General features: G+C 30.0%; 1 protein-coding gene across 1 annotated transcript; it reads right to left on the reverse strand.

Annotated features, from left to right (window-relative positions):
- Positions 1 to 16,606: 16,606 nt before the first annotated feature.
- On the reverse strand, positions 16,607 to 18,564 carry LOC149545513 (uncharacterized). The gene is made up of 4 exons (XM_089793789.1): positions 17,998 to 18,564; positions 17,733 to 17,896; positions 17,056 to 17,630; positions 16,607 to 16,905 (listed from the first exon to the last, which is right to left on the reverse strand). Exons 1-4 carry the CDS (start codon positions 18,562 to 18,564, stop codon positions 16,607 to 16,609), a joined length of 1,605 nt encoding a protein of 534 aa, XP_089649915.1.
- Between the last annotated feature and the right edge of the window lie 1,868 nt (positions 18,565 to 20,432).

Consider the following 20,432-nt stretch of genomic DNA (forward strand, 5'->3'; position numbering starts at 1 on the left):
AGAATGAACTAGGAGATAAGCATGACAATTAAGCACACATCCACTAGAAGTGGATTATCCTCCATTGTAGATGAGAAGATAAGTTTGACAAGGTGTATCTCATGTAGAGATGTTATAGACACCATGTGCTTAATTAGAGTGCTAACTCTTGTATTGTAGACACCATGTGCATAAAAGAGTTCCTAACTCCAGTGTTGTCTACATAACAACTCATATGAGTATGCATACTCCTAGGTGACTAAATAATAAAAAATAAAATAATGCATTAACCTAAGTAAACTTAAGTAAAGCATATATATTGAATACTTATTTACACCAACAATTTGAAGCAAGAAGTTGATTAGGATCCATTTCTCAAATTTGTTCATTTTTCCCTTATTGCTTCCTAAAGAGTCTTGAATGGGGAACTTTGTCAAATAGTTTTGTGAAGTTGGGTAGAAGCTTATATAGTTTTGTAACCAAGTTGGAAATAATCTTTGAAGACACTTAGGAAGGTGTGAAAGGCATTTTTCCTTAAAAGTGTTATTGTTGGGAATCCACTAGCTTTTGGTGTGAGAACTCGACATCAAAAAGGGAGAAAAGGGGGAAGATATGTTGTAGAAGGAGACAAAATAGAAGGGGGATATATGAGTTAGAGGAAATGGGGATAATTAAAGAGAGAGAAGGGAGGGGTAATTATAGGAGGTGACATGTAAGAGCAAGTGAGACAAGAGGATAAGGGTGAGACAAGAAGTAGACATCGAGATGAGACCAATAGAGTAGAAGTTAATGAGAAGAAGGGACATGATAGATACAGAGTGACACAAGTGGAGAGTGCATGAGAGACATGAGCTAAGAATAGAAGGAATGTGAGAGATAAAGAGACACAAGGGAGAGAACATGCATGAGAGAGTAGAGGTTAAGGGGATATAGAGCTAGAGACATGAGGTTTCTCCTAATTTAACATTGTTTTAGTGACTATCTGGTTGATAAAAAATGCATCTAAGGATAGCTAATTTTTTTGATGGATATACCTAAACTGAACCTGGGCCAACTATAAGGGTATACTCCTTCTACAGTTTAGGATATGCAAAACCTAGGTGGGTAGACCTTGGATTTATACAATATGACCAATGCTAAAACATTCCTGAATCTAAATAAATCAGATAAAACCCTTAAATCTTCTATACTACTTCAATGCAATAGAAGGTAGGAGAACCCCCAAAGGAGATATCTTAGCCCCTAGCAATTAAGCACATAATGGAAACATGACACAAGACACAAGATCTAATACCAAACTCAACTCTTTATTCATAAAATAATTGATTACATGCAATGGGTCAAGCATCCTAAGTATTACTAGAAAGAATACTTTTCCATGTTCCTCCCATAAAGAAGGATTTTATCACTATGGAATCCTAAGTATTCAAAAAAGGTGGAGAACAAAGTACTCAAAAAGGAGACTTTTTTGGGGAGTACCTTTTGTTGAATAATCCTAAAAGAATTAAAAAAATCAAGTATAATATGTTTTCAGGAAATAAGTGTAGGCATTTCTCCAACACGAAAAGTAAAGTACTTACTATTAGAAAGTGAAATTTTTAAGCACAAAAAGATCTTAATGCACTCACTAAATTTAATACACAAAGCAGTGGGTGACTACAATTACATTCATTACAAGAACTCTAGGCATGTGGCAGTATTTCAGCCTCTCATAGGTTCATATGACTGCCTTTCTCACTTCTCTCTCAAAATTAGTATGAACTATTCATTTAATGGGATTGGTGGATCTAAAGAAATAACACATGGAAGAAAAAAATGCAAGGGAATGGAATGTTAACTCTTGCCATGTGGGCCCAACTTTGTTAGCCATCATAAACATGTGTGATATAAAGAGCATGACATGTAGCAAAATTTGGGGCATTTGAGCATGAAAGAATGTAGCATTACCCCTTTCTTATTGGATGATGGCACATGGTCAAGATTAACACTTCAAGTTATCCAATCTTGATGATATATTTAGCTTGTGAAATTGTTTTTTAACACACATGACACATCATTTTGAAAGTTTGTCAGTCAAGTCAAGAAAATGATCCAAAAGTTGGTGAAGGGAAAAATTGATGCTTTCGCTTCCTAATCATTTATAACCTACCAAAATTACATGTATCTCTTTCTTTGTCTCGACTTTTACTTCTCAGAGAAATTTAATTTTGTAATAGCCAAAGACTAAAGGCTTCTATATGTAAAATTTTGATGGTTAATAAAGATTTGACAAAAATTTGGTGCAATTTGTCCCACTATAACAATCATTACTGAGTGAGAATCCAATTTTTGCATTGAAATGGAGAATTTGATTTATGCTTGAAACTAGAATTGTTAATCTTCTATGGTTTTTTGGGTTAATGGTTGTTGTAATCTATGCATTTCTTAGTTTCTTGCATTTTATTCTCCCCTATCATGTTGGACTGCATTTTGTGTTTTGGAATTTGGGTGTGAAAGAGCTAGTAAATCATTGAGTTTAATAGTGGTTGAGCTAATAGTTTCAACTAGTCTGAGAGCCACTTGGGTTCAACTACATCCTTATCCCCTCTGTGTAGACATTTAGTACATATTTAGGTCATTCAAAAACTAGTAGATGCATTTATGAGTAGGAAGTAGAATTAGTTGATGTGTTAAAATGCACTTTGGTTGTTTTCACAGTCATGAGAGTCATAAGGCTAAAATCTCTATATCTTGCCTAGGTTTTTTATGGTTGCACGAAATTTGGATAAAGCCTCTCCTACTCTTTGGTTAAGATCATAGCTCACCATTAGAATTAGGAACCAAAACATCTTATTGTACATCCACTAAGAGGGAGTTATACATCTAAAATTTAGAGGGAAGCTAAATAGGAGCAAAACAAATTTGCTTCCCACTTTGTTGGTGACTATAGGTCTTCCTAACCCTTGGGAAAAAGGGAGTAAATTTATGTTGATAAATACAAGAGCAAAAACTGTCAACCAACACATACAAAATGTGAATTACAACATTATAACATTTAATTACGATGCCACACTTCTTACGAAAAAAAGTATCTTCTTTATACCCAACTTCTTAACCGAACAACTTTCATTTCCTTACACATTTCTAAAAACTCAAAATTACTTTTTCCTAAGCGAGGGTTGACATACAAGATGTCATCCTTACCTTGTAAGTCATTATTTTGGTAATCCTTTAACCAAAATTCCTTTATTGTGATCATTATCTTCTTTGTTCTACCTGTATAACATGTACCTATAAAACTAGCCATAACTTTATATGTACATTGAATATTATTTAGCTTTTTCAGACATTTGCTTATTTCATAACAACCTTTCTTCTATTAATAGTGCCCTCATCTACTTCACTTGATCCAAAAAATTGTATTGGAATATGTTATTTCTTTTGAGGGCCTCGGTACCTTTTCTTATAGAAAATATAAAGGTGTGACAAAGCTTCAAACCCTTTCAAATTGATACTTATCTAAACTAACTACAGTTATTTATAATATTTATAATTTTAACAAAAAAGGAAAAAAAATCTCACAGTCTCAAGGGTGAAGGTCATGTTGACATAAAATTTTGCACCCTTGCTCGACGTGTTGTCTTTGGTGACCTTGTATAACATAGAAACAACCTCCAAGTGTGGGACTTGAACTTTGAGGTTGAATGTATGAAGAAGGCTAGCTTCCTTACTGTCAAGGTGCACCTAAACTAAAACTTAGAGGGAAAAGGGAATAAGGAAATTGAAATTAAAATGCTGAAAGTAAAACAATGATGTACAAAGATAGAACTACACTTATAACTTTCCCTATAATTGCACAAAAAATGAATGAATCACCCAAGTACACAGATCTTGACCCAAATGTACTCTTTCATAATCCACATGAAGGTAAAACTAATGAAATGTTGTAAGGAAACAAGTTCAAAAGACAACATTCAATAGCAAGACACACATGACATAGAAACTTGAAAGAACATAAAAGAAATAATCAATACAAGCATAAAATACACAATGTATTAGACTAGCAAGATGACATAAAAGCTAAGGTTTCTATTCATGAAAGGAAAAAGGAAGTTACATATATAGAGCATAATTTTTTTGCAATGAATTAGAGAAGAGCCAAAAAAATGTATTTACAACTACCTTTTAAAGAGTTTAGGCATAACTCAAATCTAAAATATGGAGTTCAGACCCCAACCAAGATGGAGTCAATACTTGCAGAGAGCAATAAATGAATAGTAGAATAAAATCTAATCTTAAAATGCAACTTTCCCATTAAGTGACAAGGAAAGATAATAAGAATGCACCCAATCGTAAGGGATCAAGTCCAAAAATTCTGACTATTCCATCCCATACAAAAACATGGAGATGCACTGGCACTATGGAACAAGCTCTAAGAAGTTATTCAACAAAAAAGAACTTGTCCTTCTAATGTTTTGTGGTCATAAAAAGCCAATTTGCATCACTATTAAAAAGCTTGGAATAGGATAACATGTACATTAACCCGCTTGCATAGACCTGTGCATTGACCCACATGGAAAAGATCTAATTTCCCCCAAAAAAAGATGAATCGTCAATGTAGATATTCCATTTGAAATGGATGGCCAAGATGCTGCAAAAATCTCCCAATGAATGATAACATAAAATGTTGATGAAAAAACCTTTTAATCTAATGGTCATCACATTTCCTAGTGCATGGTGGAAGAAACAACATGTAATTTCGTTATTTTACAGGCTACCAAAAATGACCCTTGTGAAATGTTGAAATGAGATAATAGGAAAGTTTGCAAATTTCCACATGGCACAAACATATTAGTCCAACAAACTAATGTCACTATTTTGAGAAGGCAAGAAAGGAAGGTTTCCAAAATAACAATTTTTTCTATTTCACAAAGGGCATGAAAGTGGTCTTGCAAAAAGGAAAAAATGGACAATACAAAATGTTAACCATGATTTTGGTGTGTTAACCCACTACAAAAAAATTATCCCATTTAAGATCTCTCAAATTAGTTATCAATGATGGGCTGAATGAGTGCAAAAATAGCCAACATTCTTGGCAACTCAAAGAGGATACTTTCCTACTAAGCATAGCTCAATGGCCTTAAGAAATCCATTGGGCATGGACTCACTAGCAAAGAAAAACTTCAAAAAATTCTACAACCTACAAAAAATTTAAAAAGCTCTAGGGAGCTCTAAAAAAATTGTATGCGTCATTTCTTGGAAAGCTAGAAAGACCTACTTTTCTATATACAAGTATTTAAAAGTAAAATAAATCAAACAAATTCATTTACTAGCTTTTTGAAATAATTTCCCCTCCTTACAAGTTGATTTCTTATGCCATTCACATGGGCAACTAGGCATATCAGAAAGTATGACAAGCATACTACTGCACTTCAGAACACCTTCCCAATGCTGAGAAAAATGAAGCTCTCCAGTACTGGGACATCATCATCTTAAGCAAAATATTCTTTCTCTTCCTTGTGATTTTTACCCTTATTCTCTATTTTTTCATGACCAAGGGAAACTTGCATTGTTGTAGAACAAAATGCCTTATGGGACATCCTCTTGATGGCACTTGGTCTAAGTAATCATCCTTGACCATGTTGTTGTGCTCCACAACACTCAAATCCTCTTGGCTGACAAGGGTTAGCTCTGATGGTATGACTATTAAGGTATGCATCTCCACCTATTGTAGAAGGGGAGGATTTCTTTGCTTGAAGTAGGAAAATTTATGGTTTGGAGGCTCTTGCACTTTAGCTACTTGCAATTAGGAAAGCTTGACCCTTGACTCCTCTTGGTCTGTAGTAAAACTTCTATCAAGGTCCTCCTTAAATAGAGCCTTAAGAACCTACCACTCTACAAAGTAGATGAGATCCAAAAACTCATTCTTATTCTAATAATATGGAGGGGAAAAAAATGGGTCTCTATGAAGTGGGTCCATGATGAAGCATCAAAAGATCTTTACACATATCAGCACTTGGTAACTTATTGAAACTAGTAGATGCATAAAGCCGGCATGGTGTTAGATAGAATACCTCTAAAGGATGATTTCATTGAGAATAGCACCCAAATTCTCAATGGATAGAGCTCCACTGGCTAACCAGAAGACTTATGAAGCTGACATATATGTCCCACTAGGTGTGCCAAAAACTATGGTATGATCAGTGGAGGTTTTAGAAACTAATTTGAATCTTTTAATGTTTGTCTCACCGGGTGTGCCAAAAACTATTGACACAAAAGTTTGTACCCCTATATGACATGTTATCCTTGAGCGACCTTGTGTAACATGGAAACAACCTCCAAGTGTGGGACCTTCTCACTGAGGTTGAATCTCCATAGAAGGTTAGATTCCTCACTATCAAGGTGCACCTAAAATAAAAATTGGACGGAAAAGGGAAGAAGAAAACTGAAATTAAAATGTTGAAAGTAAAATAGTGATGCACAAAGATAGAACTACGGTTAGAAATCTTCGTATAACTTCACAAAATATGAATAAGTCACCTTAATCCATAGATCTTGACCCAAATCTATTGTTTCAGAATCCACATGAAGGAAAAACTAATGAGATGTTGCAAGAAAACAAGTTCACACGATAACATTCAACAACAAGATAGAGGGCCATGATTTACTTGAAGATGAAAAAGTTCCTCCCAAAGATATAGATGACCAAGATGGTGATGATGAAAATATTTTTGTTAATGATTCACATGACCTAGATGAAGATCATGATGAGTGTAATAAAGTGTATGAAGGATATGCACAACCACATGAGGAGCAAGTCCATGAAGATGAGACTTTACTAATTTCATTTATGTATAGCTTGGATCATGAAAATAATAGTAATAATTTATTCATGGATATAGGGGCCATTAATGATGGAGTATCTATATCATCATATTATGAAATTTCATGTGAGGGTGATTTTATTTAATCATCATTTTCACTTTAAAATTCTTGTAAGGATTTAACACAATATTATTAAATATTTATGATATTGTACACAAAATCTAATGAGGGCTTAGTAATATAAAAAAAATTGTTAGTTGAACTATTTTTTAATGTCAATGCATATAACTCAATTTTTTTGAATTGGACCAATTTTGGTTTCATTTTATTTATGTTTCACTTCTTTAAGCATTTATTTGAAGAATACTTTTGTATTTGGCAGAGGTGCATGATCTATTACACCTCAATTCTTTAATTGAAAATTTGAGAAATCTTAAACAATCAAAACCTAAGAAATAGATGCAATCATCACCTTCTCATATAATATAATGAAATTTAAAATAATTACAGGATGATATTTTCTTATATTTTTTAATGTACTAAAATATAATGATTTATGTATGTTTTTTTTCATTTGGCAGTGAATTTAAACTTTGCTAGTACAATATTGCTTGCATATGCTGTGGAATAAATATGTTTTTATTTTATTCTGATTATGTAATTTTTAAAGAATGTGGCCTATGGATGTTCAACCAATTCTTCTATGGGGGATCTGCTGAGTGTAAATTCTTTAGTTGAAATGTTAAAAATTCAACAAGGGAAATAAATAACTATGATGATACATGAGGTAACTTGAAGATTATCTTTTGTTTAAGTTCAATTAAATTATGTTACCTATTAAAAAATGTTAATTCATCTTTGTATAATGCAAGCCATATCTAAAGTCATTCCAACCCCTGTCACATCCACTAGTACATCTAGCATTATGCTTGTGGTAAACTTTGATCATGACTATTATGAATTTAATAACCTTATTTCATTATATCTATTTTTTAATATTAATGTATTTTTACATAGAACTTATTAAGTAACTTGACTAAGCATACATTTTGTTGTCATGCAGAATCTTAGTATCCCCTCCAATGCAACTGGTGCTATGTGAAAGGTAAGATTCAATCATATGTTTGTGTGATATTGATAATGTTGGTTTTGTTTATTATGCCATAAATATTTATTTATTCTTGTAGAATATTTCAAGGGAAAATACAAAAAGAATGCAATCTACAAGTTTAGAGGCTCCTATTGAGCCCTTTATAGAACAAAAACACCAATCATAAGAGTGACATGAAGTACAAAACTCCATAGTGTTTCCTCAACATAAATTACTAATGTTCCTAGTAACCCTATTCCAATGGAAATGCATGCCCCTATTAGGATTACAATAAGTGTGGGTTAAATTAGAATTCATTGACCAATAGTAGAACAAGTTTCTTTGAGGAGTAACATAGATTTGAAATCAAGAATGTTAAGGTTCCTGCCAAATTCTACTGATAGGAAATGAATATAAAAATTCAGTTATGAGAAAGGGGATTATTGGTGGTTACAAGCTTGACCTTAGAGGAAGAGGTACAATCTTGATCTTGTCTAGTTTATATATTTTGTCAGCAATATAGATTTAACTTTTATAATGTTTAATTTTAAGAATTTAAATTTTTTTGGTTCAGTATCATGGATCTTAAATTTTTTAATGTAATCATTACTATATTATTCATTTTTTAAAGATAATACTCATTTTTTCATTTCATATTAGAGATCACTATCATTAATTATCTTTATATATAGCTTACATTGTTTGTAAACATTCCATTCATTTAAATTATACAAAAGTTTTGACATTGTACAATATTTGGTCTAAAAATATGCTCTTTGATGGACTATTTTTGAATAAAAGTTATACCTTATTCCCTATTCCAATATTCATGATGATGACAATTACACAAATCATTGAAATCAATTTTTTTTTATATTTCTCTAATGTTATCTTTATGACAATTCTTCTAAAAACATTACTCTTAACATATTGTATGTCCCTGCTTAGTCTCTAATCTTTGATGAGGTTCAACATCACATTTTGTGCTTCATAGCTTAACTATTTCATCCCAAATAAAATCATGCTTATCTTTCTTCAATGGCTTTGCAAAGTTATTGAATCTTTGAGAGCCCTATTATACACCAAACCAACAACTTGTTTACAACAACAAATTTAGTAATAGAAAATTCTACAACACTGAATTTAGTAGTAGCAAATTCAAAATCATTGAATTTGTAAATATCTACTACACAACAGAAAAAAATAGAACTATCATTATCATAAGTTATCCTTTTATGATTGATAACAATACTGACTTTGTCAACACTATCTTTAACTTAATTTCTCATTTATGAATTGTGTTGTTACTCGTGTATTTGATTTTAGTTCTATTTTTGGTTAGGGTTTAATGATCTCACAATTTTATTATAAATATGGGAGACAAATGACAAAATTGCTAATGTTTATGTAAGGGTATTTACATCAACCCCCAAGACAATGAAACTATCCTTAGTAACTATAAAATGATTGATAGAAATAAAAATCTTTCTCACATCAAAAGGAAATATATTGAAGGATGAAATAATTTCAATGTTTTTCTACTTTATTTATCATCATGCAAAATAATTCTATGGAAATACCATTCAATTAGATAGGAGGAAGCAAAAAATAGTTAAAAATGAAGAGTAGTTTAAATCTGTTGTAAAAACATTTGGTGATCTTGGTTTTAATAAATATATTATTCTAAATATTACACATAAGTATATACATTCCAAACAAGACAAAAAGTGGATAAAATTGGCAAAAGACTTGAAGCATCCACATCGCACAACAAGAATTACATGACATCCATATTTGTTAAAAATTAGATCACAAGCTCTTAAAAAATAGATCACTAGAAACTAACTTTCTTGGATGAATTTGTTATGTTAGTTAATCTCCCAAAACCCTTTTATACACCAAACCAACACCTTGTTTTGCAACAGAAAATTTAATAGTAGCAAATTTAACACGAATAAATTTAGCAATTTGTATTACACAGTAACAATAAATAGAACTATATCATTATCATACAATCCTTATACACAACAACGAAAAATAGGAGTGTTAGTTATGAAATTGGATGGTTACTTCCTTGGCCTGCAAGTTTAATAACAAGTAAAAGAAGTGATAAAAATTTACTTTCTCCCCTCTTTATTTTCTTAGGCTATCCACTATCAGATTGGCTTGCAATATAATTAATCTATAATATGATTTATTGAAATTATTATGTTTTTTTTTTCCTTCAATATCCTTCACCTCTATTCATTGATTGAAAGATAGAAACCATTTTTTTAAGAACTTTATAAATGTGTTTATGTAATTTATTTGATTGATAATCAACATATATATCATAGAGGGGAGATAAAATCAAGACATACTAGTTTCTAATGGGGCCTTCACCTTGGAAAGATGTTTCTTGTTGATTGTAATGGTTGTCACATTAAGATCTACACTGGTCCCCTAATTCCTCGATGTAGAATTGGAAGATCCATCACATATGAACTTTGAATTTTAATCCACATCTAAAATATTAATAAGAAGTTTTTCTTCCAAAGGAAATAGAAGCTTTGCTAGAGAAACTATACAATAAAATAAATAAGTTACTTAGAATCTCTTAATAATTTAGATATGCTTATTTAATAAATCATCAAAAAAATTCAAAACTAGATTTTAACAAATAAGTGTGAATGAATATCTCTAAGCGAACTTTTGGTCCCCATAAGATCCCATGAAACATGTTGATGATATTAGAATACACTTTAGACTCTAGAGTGCAATAAACAATGTCATAGTTTCCCAAGGGAGCTTGTCTCTTGTGTTCCAAACATCTAACAACACAAATTTAAACACTTTATCAATTTCAATTGTAAATAATTATATAGAATATCAAAAAAATATGGAGTGACTCAAAAGTATATCTTATAAAAACCAAACAAAATTAGGCCAAAACTATTATAATAGGCTTTTTCCAATACTTATGGCATGTGGATGTTTTCAATATTAGTATTTTATACCTATAATTTTAGTGTTAAGTGTTATGATATTTTGTTTTCTTGCACTTACTTTAGATAACATTTGTAATCTTTATAAAGATCCCTTTGACTTGTTAGAAAGCCTACTTTCACTCCCACTATTAACAAAAAATAGGAGATAAATTCATCCGTAGTTCATTTTGAGTGATGTCCATCATTTATAACATTCTCTACATGTTTTCCTTATTGATGAGTTTTACATATATGAGTGTTATCATTTGATTAGTTACATTATATGTTTTAAAAAATTATCATTCAGGCTATAGAAAGGTTGTGAAGAGCATGAAATGCTTTTTATTTGGCTAAATGTTCCTATCCTTCAACTATAGAATAAATGTGAAGAAAATGAGATGCTTCTTGTTTATTTTAAAAACATTATTGAAAAATTGCATCCATATGTGGTCATTCTTGATATGGATATTGACAACATTATGACTCTTAAAATATTCAAAAATAAAAATTCCTTATAATTTTCTTCAAAACATATGTATTTAAATCAAAGATCTTTTGTAGTACATACACCATTAAAATTGGTGGTCAATTTAAGTACTTCACTATGAGGTTATAGAGTAAGGGGAAGTCAATGCTATTATTTAATGATCGTTATCTACTTTATTGGTTGTGGTTGAGGAACTCCCACAACATTTTGTAAGAAATAAGAGCATTGAAAATAAATAAATTAATATATTATAATTTTAGCTAAGTTAGTTTGTTATGTTTCTTTGTTATTCTATTAAATTCTAATGACTATTGTAAACAAGTGTCACGTAGTGGCTGCCTAATGGTTAATTATAGTTCTCATATTTAATAAAATTTAATTAGATATCAAATCATTTAATAAAATTATCAAAATACATTTATAAATTAATAATACTAATTGAAATAATTATTTATATATTAATTTTATTTTTAATATATTTTTAATTTATTAAGTTCTCATATTTTAAAGTCATTTTTTTACTAAGCTTAAAAGAAATTTTAATAATATCTTTATATAATTTAAAATATTTAAAATAATTATGAAAGATAATAAAGAATGTAAGTATTTGTATATTTATTATATGTAAAAATAACTTTGTAATTATTAAAACCAAATAAAAATTTCAAATTTTATAATTTACATGAATTTTTATTTCTTAATTCTATTTTAAATTATCACAATTTAAACTTAGATAAAAGTATAAATTACTTGCTTTAAGTTAAATAATATAATGAATATTGTTTGATTTTTAAATCTTAAACAATTTTGTGAAATGAAATAAATTTATTCTTCATTCTTAATTAAAAAATTTATACATTGATTAAACTGGATAAAAGAATAGGATATATAAAATATGGTTGGTAGACTAAAATAAAAATTAAATAATAAAATTTAAATTAAATAATCATTAACCATGATATATATTTGAACCAAACACCGCTTATAATTAAATAAGAAATGAAGAATTCGGATTGGCTATAGCCAAAATCAACTCAAAATAACATCTTCAAAATAAGAAACCATAAAGAAAATCTATAATATATGCACAATAATTTTATTCATAAATCATCATATATATACTTTCTAAAGTGATAGTAGTAATTTGTGTTAGAAATTTAAAAGGGGGATCTTGTAACACCTAAAGAGCTCAACTAATCACATGTCAAATAAATAATTTATTTAATATACTAATTTAATACAAAAACATTTAATCATTATGAAGAGTGAAATTACCTAAAAATGCATAGTTCTCATTGGTTCAAAATAACTCATTAATTGTGCTCAACTCAATATAATAGTATATTACCTATGGCAAATACAACAAAGTAAAATACTGAAAATAATTAGTAAATATTGTATTAAGAGAAAGTATTTTCTATTGAGAGACAATAGTTGGGAGTAAAAAAATATTATCTCCAAAGAGACAAAGGTGAAATTATCTCTAAAGAGATAAATTACTTTTGTTTTATATTGTCTTATAAAGATAATATTTTAAGACGTGAAGTTAAAGATGATATTGGATATGATTCACAATTTTTCATTATCTTTGATTAGAATAATTCAATAATAAATTGTCTAAAAATATGTCTTTAAACCCTCTTATATGTAGTAGTGAATTTCTATAACAAACATGAGTGATAAAATAGAAACATACTTATAGATTGAAAAAGGAAGTTCCCATAACATACAAAAGAAGTTTGTGAAAATATTACAAAAAGAGTGATCATTAGAAAAAGGTGGAAGACTAAACAATTAGAAACTATCTAAATATCTTAATATATAATATAGCTATGCTTGTGATAACAACTCACATTATTGACAAATGTGAATACTGACATTTAACTTCTAATAGTGATGACATGAGGAAAAAAAGAAAGGGAAAGGAGCTTTTATAGTCCATGACACCACCCATAGTTTATGGGTTGATATATGGTGACAGTGATATGGGACTGCCTCATATTCCTTTTCGGGAGGTACCTAACTACACTATAAATGAGGCATACATACCCTATTCCCAGTGGGATTTGAACATGTGACCTCTCAATTTGGTTCTAGCATTCTAATAATATATTTTCATTTAGTGCTAGTGGGAAATTTTACTAGTGCCAAATAAAAGTATATACTCATGTTGCAAATTTTTATTTAGTATGCACCTAAATTTGTGGACTAAAAATTATTTTAATGTAAAATACTAAACATTCCACCTAAAGGTTTGGATGACCATTATGTGCCAAAGAATTAAGTAATTTCACACTTGGTCCTAATCAACATAAATTATGAACATTTTAAAATTAATTATCTCTTAGACATCTAATTACATCATTTTTTGGACATTCAAATTATTCAAGTTTAATCTTTGATTTATCTTTGTAGCTACATTTGGTTTTTCCAAGAACCAACATGTGGTATATTTCATGTAGTTTTTTACTCATTCATCAATCATTGTAACAATTCTATATTTACATATTAGACTCCATTCTATACGTATTGAAGAAAATATATATTTATGATTTGTTTTCAAAATATTTTAGATCATTGTATGCTCAATTTTCTTTTTTTTAATAGGGTTGTGTCACTGTGAAGCTTGTTAGGAAAAAATAGTATAGAGTACGCAGTGTTATCTAAAATTACATTGAATTTTTCTTACCATTTTAGGTGGTGTTGAGAAAAAAACTCGAATCACTTCATGTGCTCCCTCTTTTTGAAGCTAATAATCTTCAAGATTTTTAAAAGACACTAATAGTTTAGAAAGTAGATTTGAGGCACAACAACTCTTTTTTTCTTGAATGTTCCAATTTTGAACGTAGTTTCCTTCATTTTCTCCTTAAAGGTTATAGTTTCCTAGTTTCATAAGAAAAATGTTATATTTGTGTATTTATCCATTAAGCCTTCCCAATTCTTTACACAAACATTCAATGCAATATAAAAGATATTCAAATTTTGATGTGTAAATATAGTTTCTAATTATAAAAATGGGCTAATGTTAGTATATCTAGTTTTGACCCTATATTATACTTACTAGCTAATATATACTCTATATGTAAAATACGTCGAGATGCATCGAGGCGTTGAATTTTTTCATTATTCACTTTTAATATACATTTATAAAAAAATTCAACGCCTCGATGCATCTCGGCATATTCTACATATAGAGTATATATTAGCTAGTAGCAATCATGGCGTGCATAACAAATTGAATAATTAATTTGATTATGTTTCAAATATAACTTATTATTAGGAATACTCTTGCTATATATTTATTTGATTATGTTTCAAATAAAACTTTACAATTTATATCATGGTTAGGTTTAGAATTAGGATTACTCTTACCATATATTATTTATTATAATAATTAGAGATAAGGTTTAGTGTTAATGTTGGGTCTATCATCTTGTTTAGAGTGGAAATATTTATGTTTCAAATATAACTTATTATTAGGAATACTCTTGCTATATATTTATTTGATTATGTTTCAAATACAACTTTGCAATTTATATCATGGTTAGGTTTAGTATTAGGATTACTCTTACCATATATTATTTATTATAATAATTAGAGATAAGGTTTAGTGTTAATGTTGGGTCTATCATCTTGTTTAAAGTGGAAATATGCTTAGTGTTAGTATTAAAGTTAGGGATAGGGTAAGGGTTAGGACCTGTACTTATATTTATGATTATAAAAATTTAGTCAAGTTAGAAATAATTTTTTGATCATGATATGTTTATAATTTAATGTTAAGGTTTATTGTTAGCATTAGATTTATGTTAAGGTTTATTGTTAAGGTTAGATTTATGGTTAGGGTCATAACTTATTTTTATGGTTATGATTGTGTTTTGCCTTTAAATCAAAGTTAATGTTATGGTTGAGATTAAGATTAGAATTATAATTAGGGTGATTGAACAATTAGGATAGAGAATATTATTAATATGTTTATGATACAATAACAATTATTATACTTCAAATACTTAAGATTAGGATTAATGTTAATGTTAGAGTTCAGATAATGGACAATCTTGAGATTTAAATATTTTTGGTGTGTACATTATAAATAACACTCCATCTATATTTTCCACGTCCATTTAATGCTATCTATTTTAGAATTTTAATAATGGTACATATTATATAAATCTATACAAAAAATAATGGTTAGGTTTATACATAGAATTAAGATTTATTATAAATAAATTTAATGTTTGATATATTTGTGTTACCACATATTTGTCACTTCCATATAAAGTAATATTTTGATACCAAACATATTAGAAAGTCATGCATATAGACTTATGAAAGTATAGCCTACACATGTTTTCAATATAGAGCTATGAAAGTAACTATACACATTATGTGAAGAATTAAAAAAATTGAATTTCATTCTATTGTAGTATAAGTTAAAAAAGAATATGGAAGATATTTATAAAACCACATAAAAACCACATATGTTAGAAAAAAAAAACAAGTTGTTGATTGTCAAACTTACACAAATCAAAGAGAAAAGAGATGTTCCGATATAATCATATTTAATAAGTACCACAGGTCAAAGAAGTAATAACTATATGTAAAGCACTTCGCCATAATGATGTAAGTACATGACATATTCTTCAGTGATCAAATTGGTATTACGACCTTTATTTGTGCAATGATCACAATGAACTTCTTTCATCATTGATGGAAATGCATCTACATAATGAGATGCTTCGCGTACTCTTTTTGCAACATCCACCATTTTCCATATTTCTAACTCATCAGGATCATCAATCATTAATGATGTGTGTTCAAGAGTTTTCACAATACCTTTGTAGTACTCTGTAACCAATCTTACACATTTATCAATATTAGATTCAAAAAATGTATTAGAGTTTACAGAGCCATTTGGGCTTCCAACAATGATTTCTGATTTATTTTCTGAAACATCCATTGTTTTAGTTCTTTACTACAAAAAAACTAAAAAATAGAAAATGTTAGTATTTCAAAATTATAAGTTTAAAATTAACCATAATTTGTAATAAAGTAAGAGTTAAAATAAATAATGTTTAGTACTACATGTTGTGCAAGAAATATTAAAAATACTTAGAATAAGACCTTTTTTTTTTTACCAAGTAAAAATATGAAAATGCAATTTTTACCATTCAAATAACTAACTCAAGTACAAAATAATGTATTTCAATTACCAAACTTATATAATATAAATAAACGAGCATCAGATTTTATCACCAAGGATTTGGATCAAGCTAATGAAATTTATAGCTTCATTGTGTATTGTTCACTTTGAAATTCTTGAGACCAATTTGTTTGTTGATCAATATCTCTTCTCCCCAACATATCAATCTCTGAAACTTGCATAATTTGAGCACAATGAAGTCTAGATAAAATCTCCCATTCATTCTCTATAGTAGTGCCTTGGCCATTATCATTTTCTTTAGATTCTGAATCAGACTGATTTTTATTATTATCTGAATCTTGTCTTCTTTCAAGGTGCCATGGATTATATCTAAAGTTATCCCATGTTGCAACTATAGAATCATCATTATTGCCAATATCTATGTGAATGTCATGAAAAGGCTTATAAAGCAATAATTCTAAATAGCAAAAATCAATCCATTTTTATGAGTCACGTGCAAGAATTGAGTAAAATCTAGGAAAGACTCTTACAATCGCTGATTTTTTCCTTGGACTCCATTTATCGTTACCTCTCTTTTTCTTGTTGTGTATCCATGATTTTGCAACATCAATAAGGCACAAAGCTTCCATAAAGTGTTGCCTATTTCTGTAAGCATCGATGAAAGATATGGTGCATTCCTCATTTTCTTCATCGACATTTAGGTCTACAAATTTGAATACTTCCTTTGAAACATTCAAGTTGACAAATACTCGACTACTCTGCACCAAAGGAAGCTCTAGTAGCATATGACTTGTTTCTTGTGCCCCAATATCCCTTTCTATCAATGCTTCAGTGAGTAGTCTCTTATAAGCTTTTGATGCTAAATCATCAGGATTTTCTACATTTGCTAGTTGAAATAACATCTGATAGTATGTCTGTGAACTTCTTTCAGTTTTGGCTGCATACTTTGCAATATACTTAATCACCACATGTTTAGACATAATAGGTTGCCAATCAATATTTGCTCTACAAAGTTGTAGTATGTAACGGTTATATGAGTTAACTCTATCATCATTTCTGAATGGCTCAAATATTTTTTCACCAGTTTCTAAATATTTCTTTAGTCTAAATCTTTCTAAATTCAACGGCCATGGTGCATTATACCTATATTTCATTAATATAGCATTTTGATAAATATAATGATATAGAAACAAAGAATAGTATTAACAATTGAAATAAATTGAATCAATTAGGAAACACGCGTACCTGCAAACCAATTTTCCTCTCTTTTTGCGTAGGCATGCACCTTCTTTACACATTGTGTGCCTCTGTACAATATTTAAAATCTCATCATAGTCATTGTTGAAATCACTCTCAACCAATTGTCTAGTGTTTTTTAAACATGGGTGTAGACTAAAATTCTGATATACCTGAAATACAAATTTAAATCAAGTTGAACATCATAATTGTATTTATTTTGAAGTGAATAAAGTAAAGATAAGGTTGAATTTTCAATTTTTTATTATCATACCTGTATATTTCGAAGATGTGTATCTCGCCTAGGATTGCATGCATGAACCAAATCATGGAGATACGATGCAATATAGTACAACGTATCTTGATTATTCCAATCAATATTTTCCATTTTTGGTGCTCCTTTTAACCAAATAAAACCATGGACATGTGCAAATCCTCTATGTTGTAATTCATATCTGAACCAATAGTCTTCAACATTCATTCCATTTTTGAGTATTTCTTTTCTAAAAATGGTATTTCGTAGATGCATGTATTGTGCAACAATGTGTGGGTAGTCAATGATATTTTGTTTCCTCCACATTTTTGTTTCTCTTGGATCACTTGGTGGTGTTCCAGGCATCATTGCATGCAAGTCTGGCCAATACAAGTCTGCTGCACTTAATGTAAAAAATATTGTTGGTGATCCAAGTTGGTGAAGCATGTCTGTCAATTTTGCTCGACACTTTGTCCAATATGACTGGGTTCCCCTTGAACTGGTCACAAATCTTATTAATCTATCTACTAAATGAGACTGTGGTGTTTTCTCCATATGTTGACGCAACTCTTGTATTGTAATTGGCATTTCTTGTAAACTTCTTTTCATGCAAACACTTGTAGAGCTATGTGCTCGATGTCTCATAATCATATTCAGCATATGGTAACGAAATCTTGGATGTTTTCCAAATCTGTTATCTCTATATCATATCAAGTGTTTGACATATTCATGTAGATATACTCTCTTCAGTCGTGGTTCTAACCAATCACATTTACCATTAGGGAATAATGAGGGAAATGTCATATCAAGTAAACCTGCCTGGTATATTCTTTTACAAGAGATGCACCAATGTTAGGCCAATCCATTATTGTTGTTAGGTCTATGTTAGGATTTTTGACCCATACATGAATTAACTCCATTTCTCTTTGCGAATTTGGTGGTTTGGATGCCATTGACGTTGTGTGCTCTATTATATTTATCTCATCTGTCTCAACTAAAGGGCCCGTAAAAACAACATCATTTCTATCAGAATCAAACTGTATATGCACTATTTTTAACTCACTGAAAATGTTATGATCTACATTTGGTGATATATTATCCAAAGAATTTTCATCAATAATCACATCAGAGTAGAACTTATCATGCATAATCTTCTATCGTAAAGTAGCATGCAGACGTTCTCTGTTTACTGTGAAATTATAGTGTGTTCCCCGCTGATCCTTTCTACGCACTGCAATCAATGGAAGATCTTTAACTAAATGAGGCAATTTCTTTGCCACACTCTCAATATTCTGTGGAAAACTTATTGTGTGCCCTCTGTATTTTAATTGGCCACCTGTTGCATGTGTCACTTGTAATATTGGGCTGACACGCGCAACGAGCATTTCTTCCACTTGAGTTAAATTTGCTAAATCTATTGGTTGTGCCTCTGGATCCATATTATTTTCAATTGAGAATCTATGGATGCCCTTTTCTTGTTTGCATCGAGTACAAACAGGACCTTGAGGAGTACACGAGACAGTAGTTCCTATATAGCCTTCTTGACAAATGTAGCACATGGTTGGAGATGCCAACCTATCCAATTTATTTCGAAATGAAAAATTTAATTTCATGAAATTAGTTTCTAGCAATCCATTTGCATCAGGAAAACCATGTTCAGATGATTCAGAAGTTGATCGTACTCCATTTTGATTTATATTTTTTGGTGTCTCTGCAACACGTTCAACTAAAGTAAAAGCTTCCTCTTCAAGATTCCTTGCACAATCCTGATTATGTACATTCATTTCAATATTTTCTCTATTTTCTTGTGTTACCTGCAGCTGGAGATTATTATGTACTTCTCCTACACTGTATTGACATTCAGTGTGTATAGGATGTATCCCAACATTATTTTGTTCTCTTATCATTTGTTGTTCATGTGCCTCCTCAAATATGCCTTGATGTACATATTCCTTTCATAATCTTGATTATGTACATTCATGGCAATATTTTCTCGATGTGTAATTTCTTGTGTTTCCTGTAGGTGGGCATTGTTCTGTATGTTTCTTACACTATTTAGACCTTCATTGTGTATAGGATGTATCACAACATTTTTCCTCCCTCTTATCTCTTGTTGTGCATGTGCCTCCTCAGATGTGCACAGATGTGTACATTTATTTGTGTTGATGTGTAGGTTGTCTATGTTATCCTCTTGTATTCTTTAACTTTGTAATTGTTCAATAGTAACATCTAATCTATGTTTACCATGTTGTTCTAGTTCAATGCCTTTCACCTGACTTTCAAATTGACCACTTTGAGCATCTGCCTTTTGTTGCATACGTTGTTTACAATATTCCTATTGATATTGTCTTTTATAATGTTCTCTTTTCTCCTCCATCTCAAAGAAGAGTTTTTTTGGTTGAACCATAACTAGTCTAGAAAATACATAGAGAAATCAAATATATAAAAAGTAGTCA

Source organism: Cupressus sempervirens, chromosome 7 (genome assembly GCF_028749045.1).
Source record: "Cupressus sempervirens isolate cs-2001-9-10 chromosome 7, ASM2874904v1, whole genome shotgun sequence".
Classification (NCBI taxonomy): domain Eukaryota; kingdom Viridiplantae; phylum Streptophyta; class Pinopsida; order Cupressales; family Cupressaceae; genus Cupressus; species Cupressus sempervirens.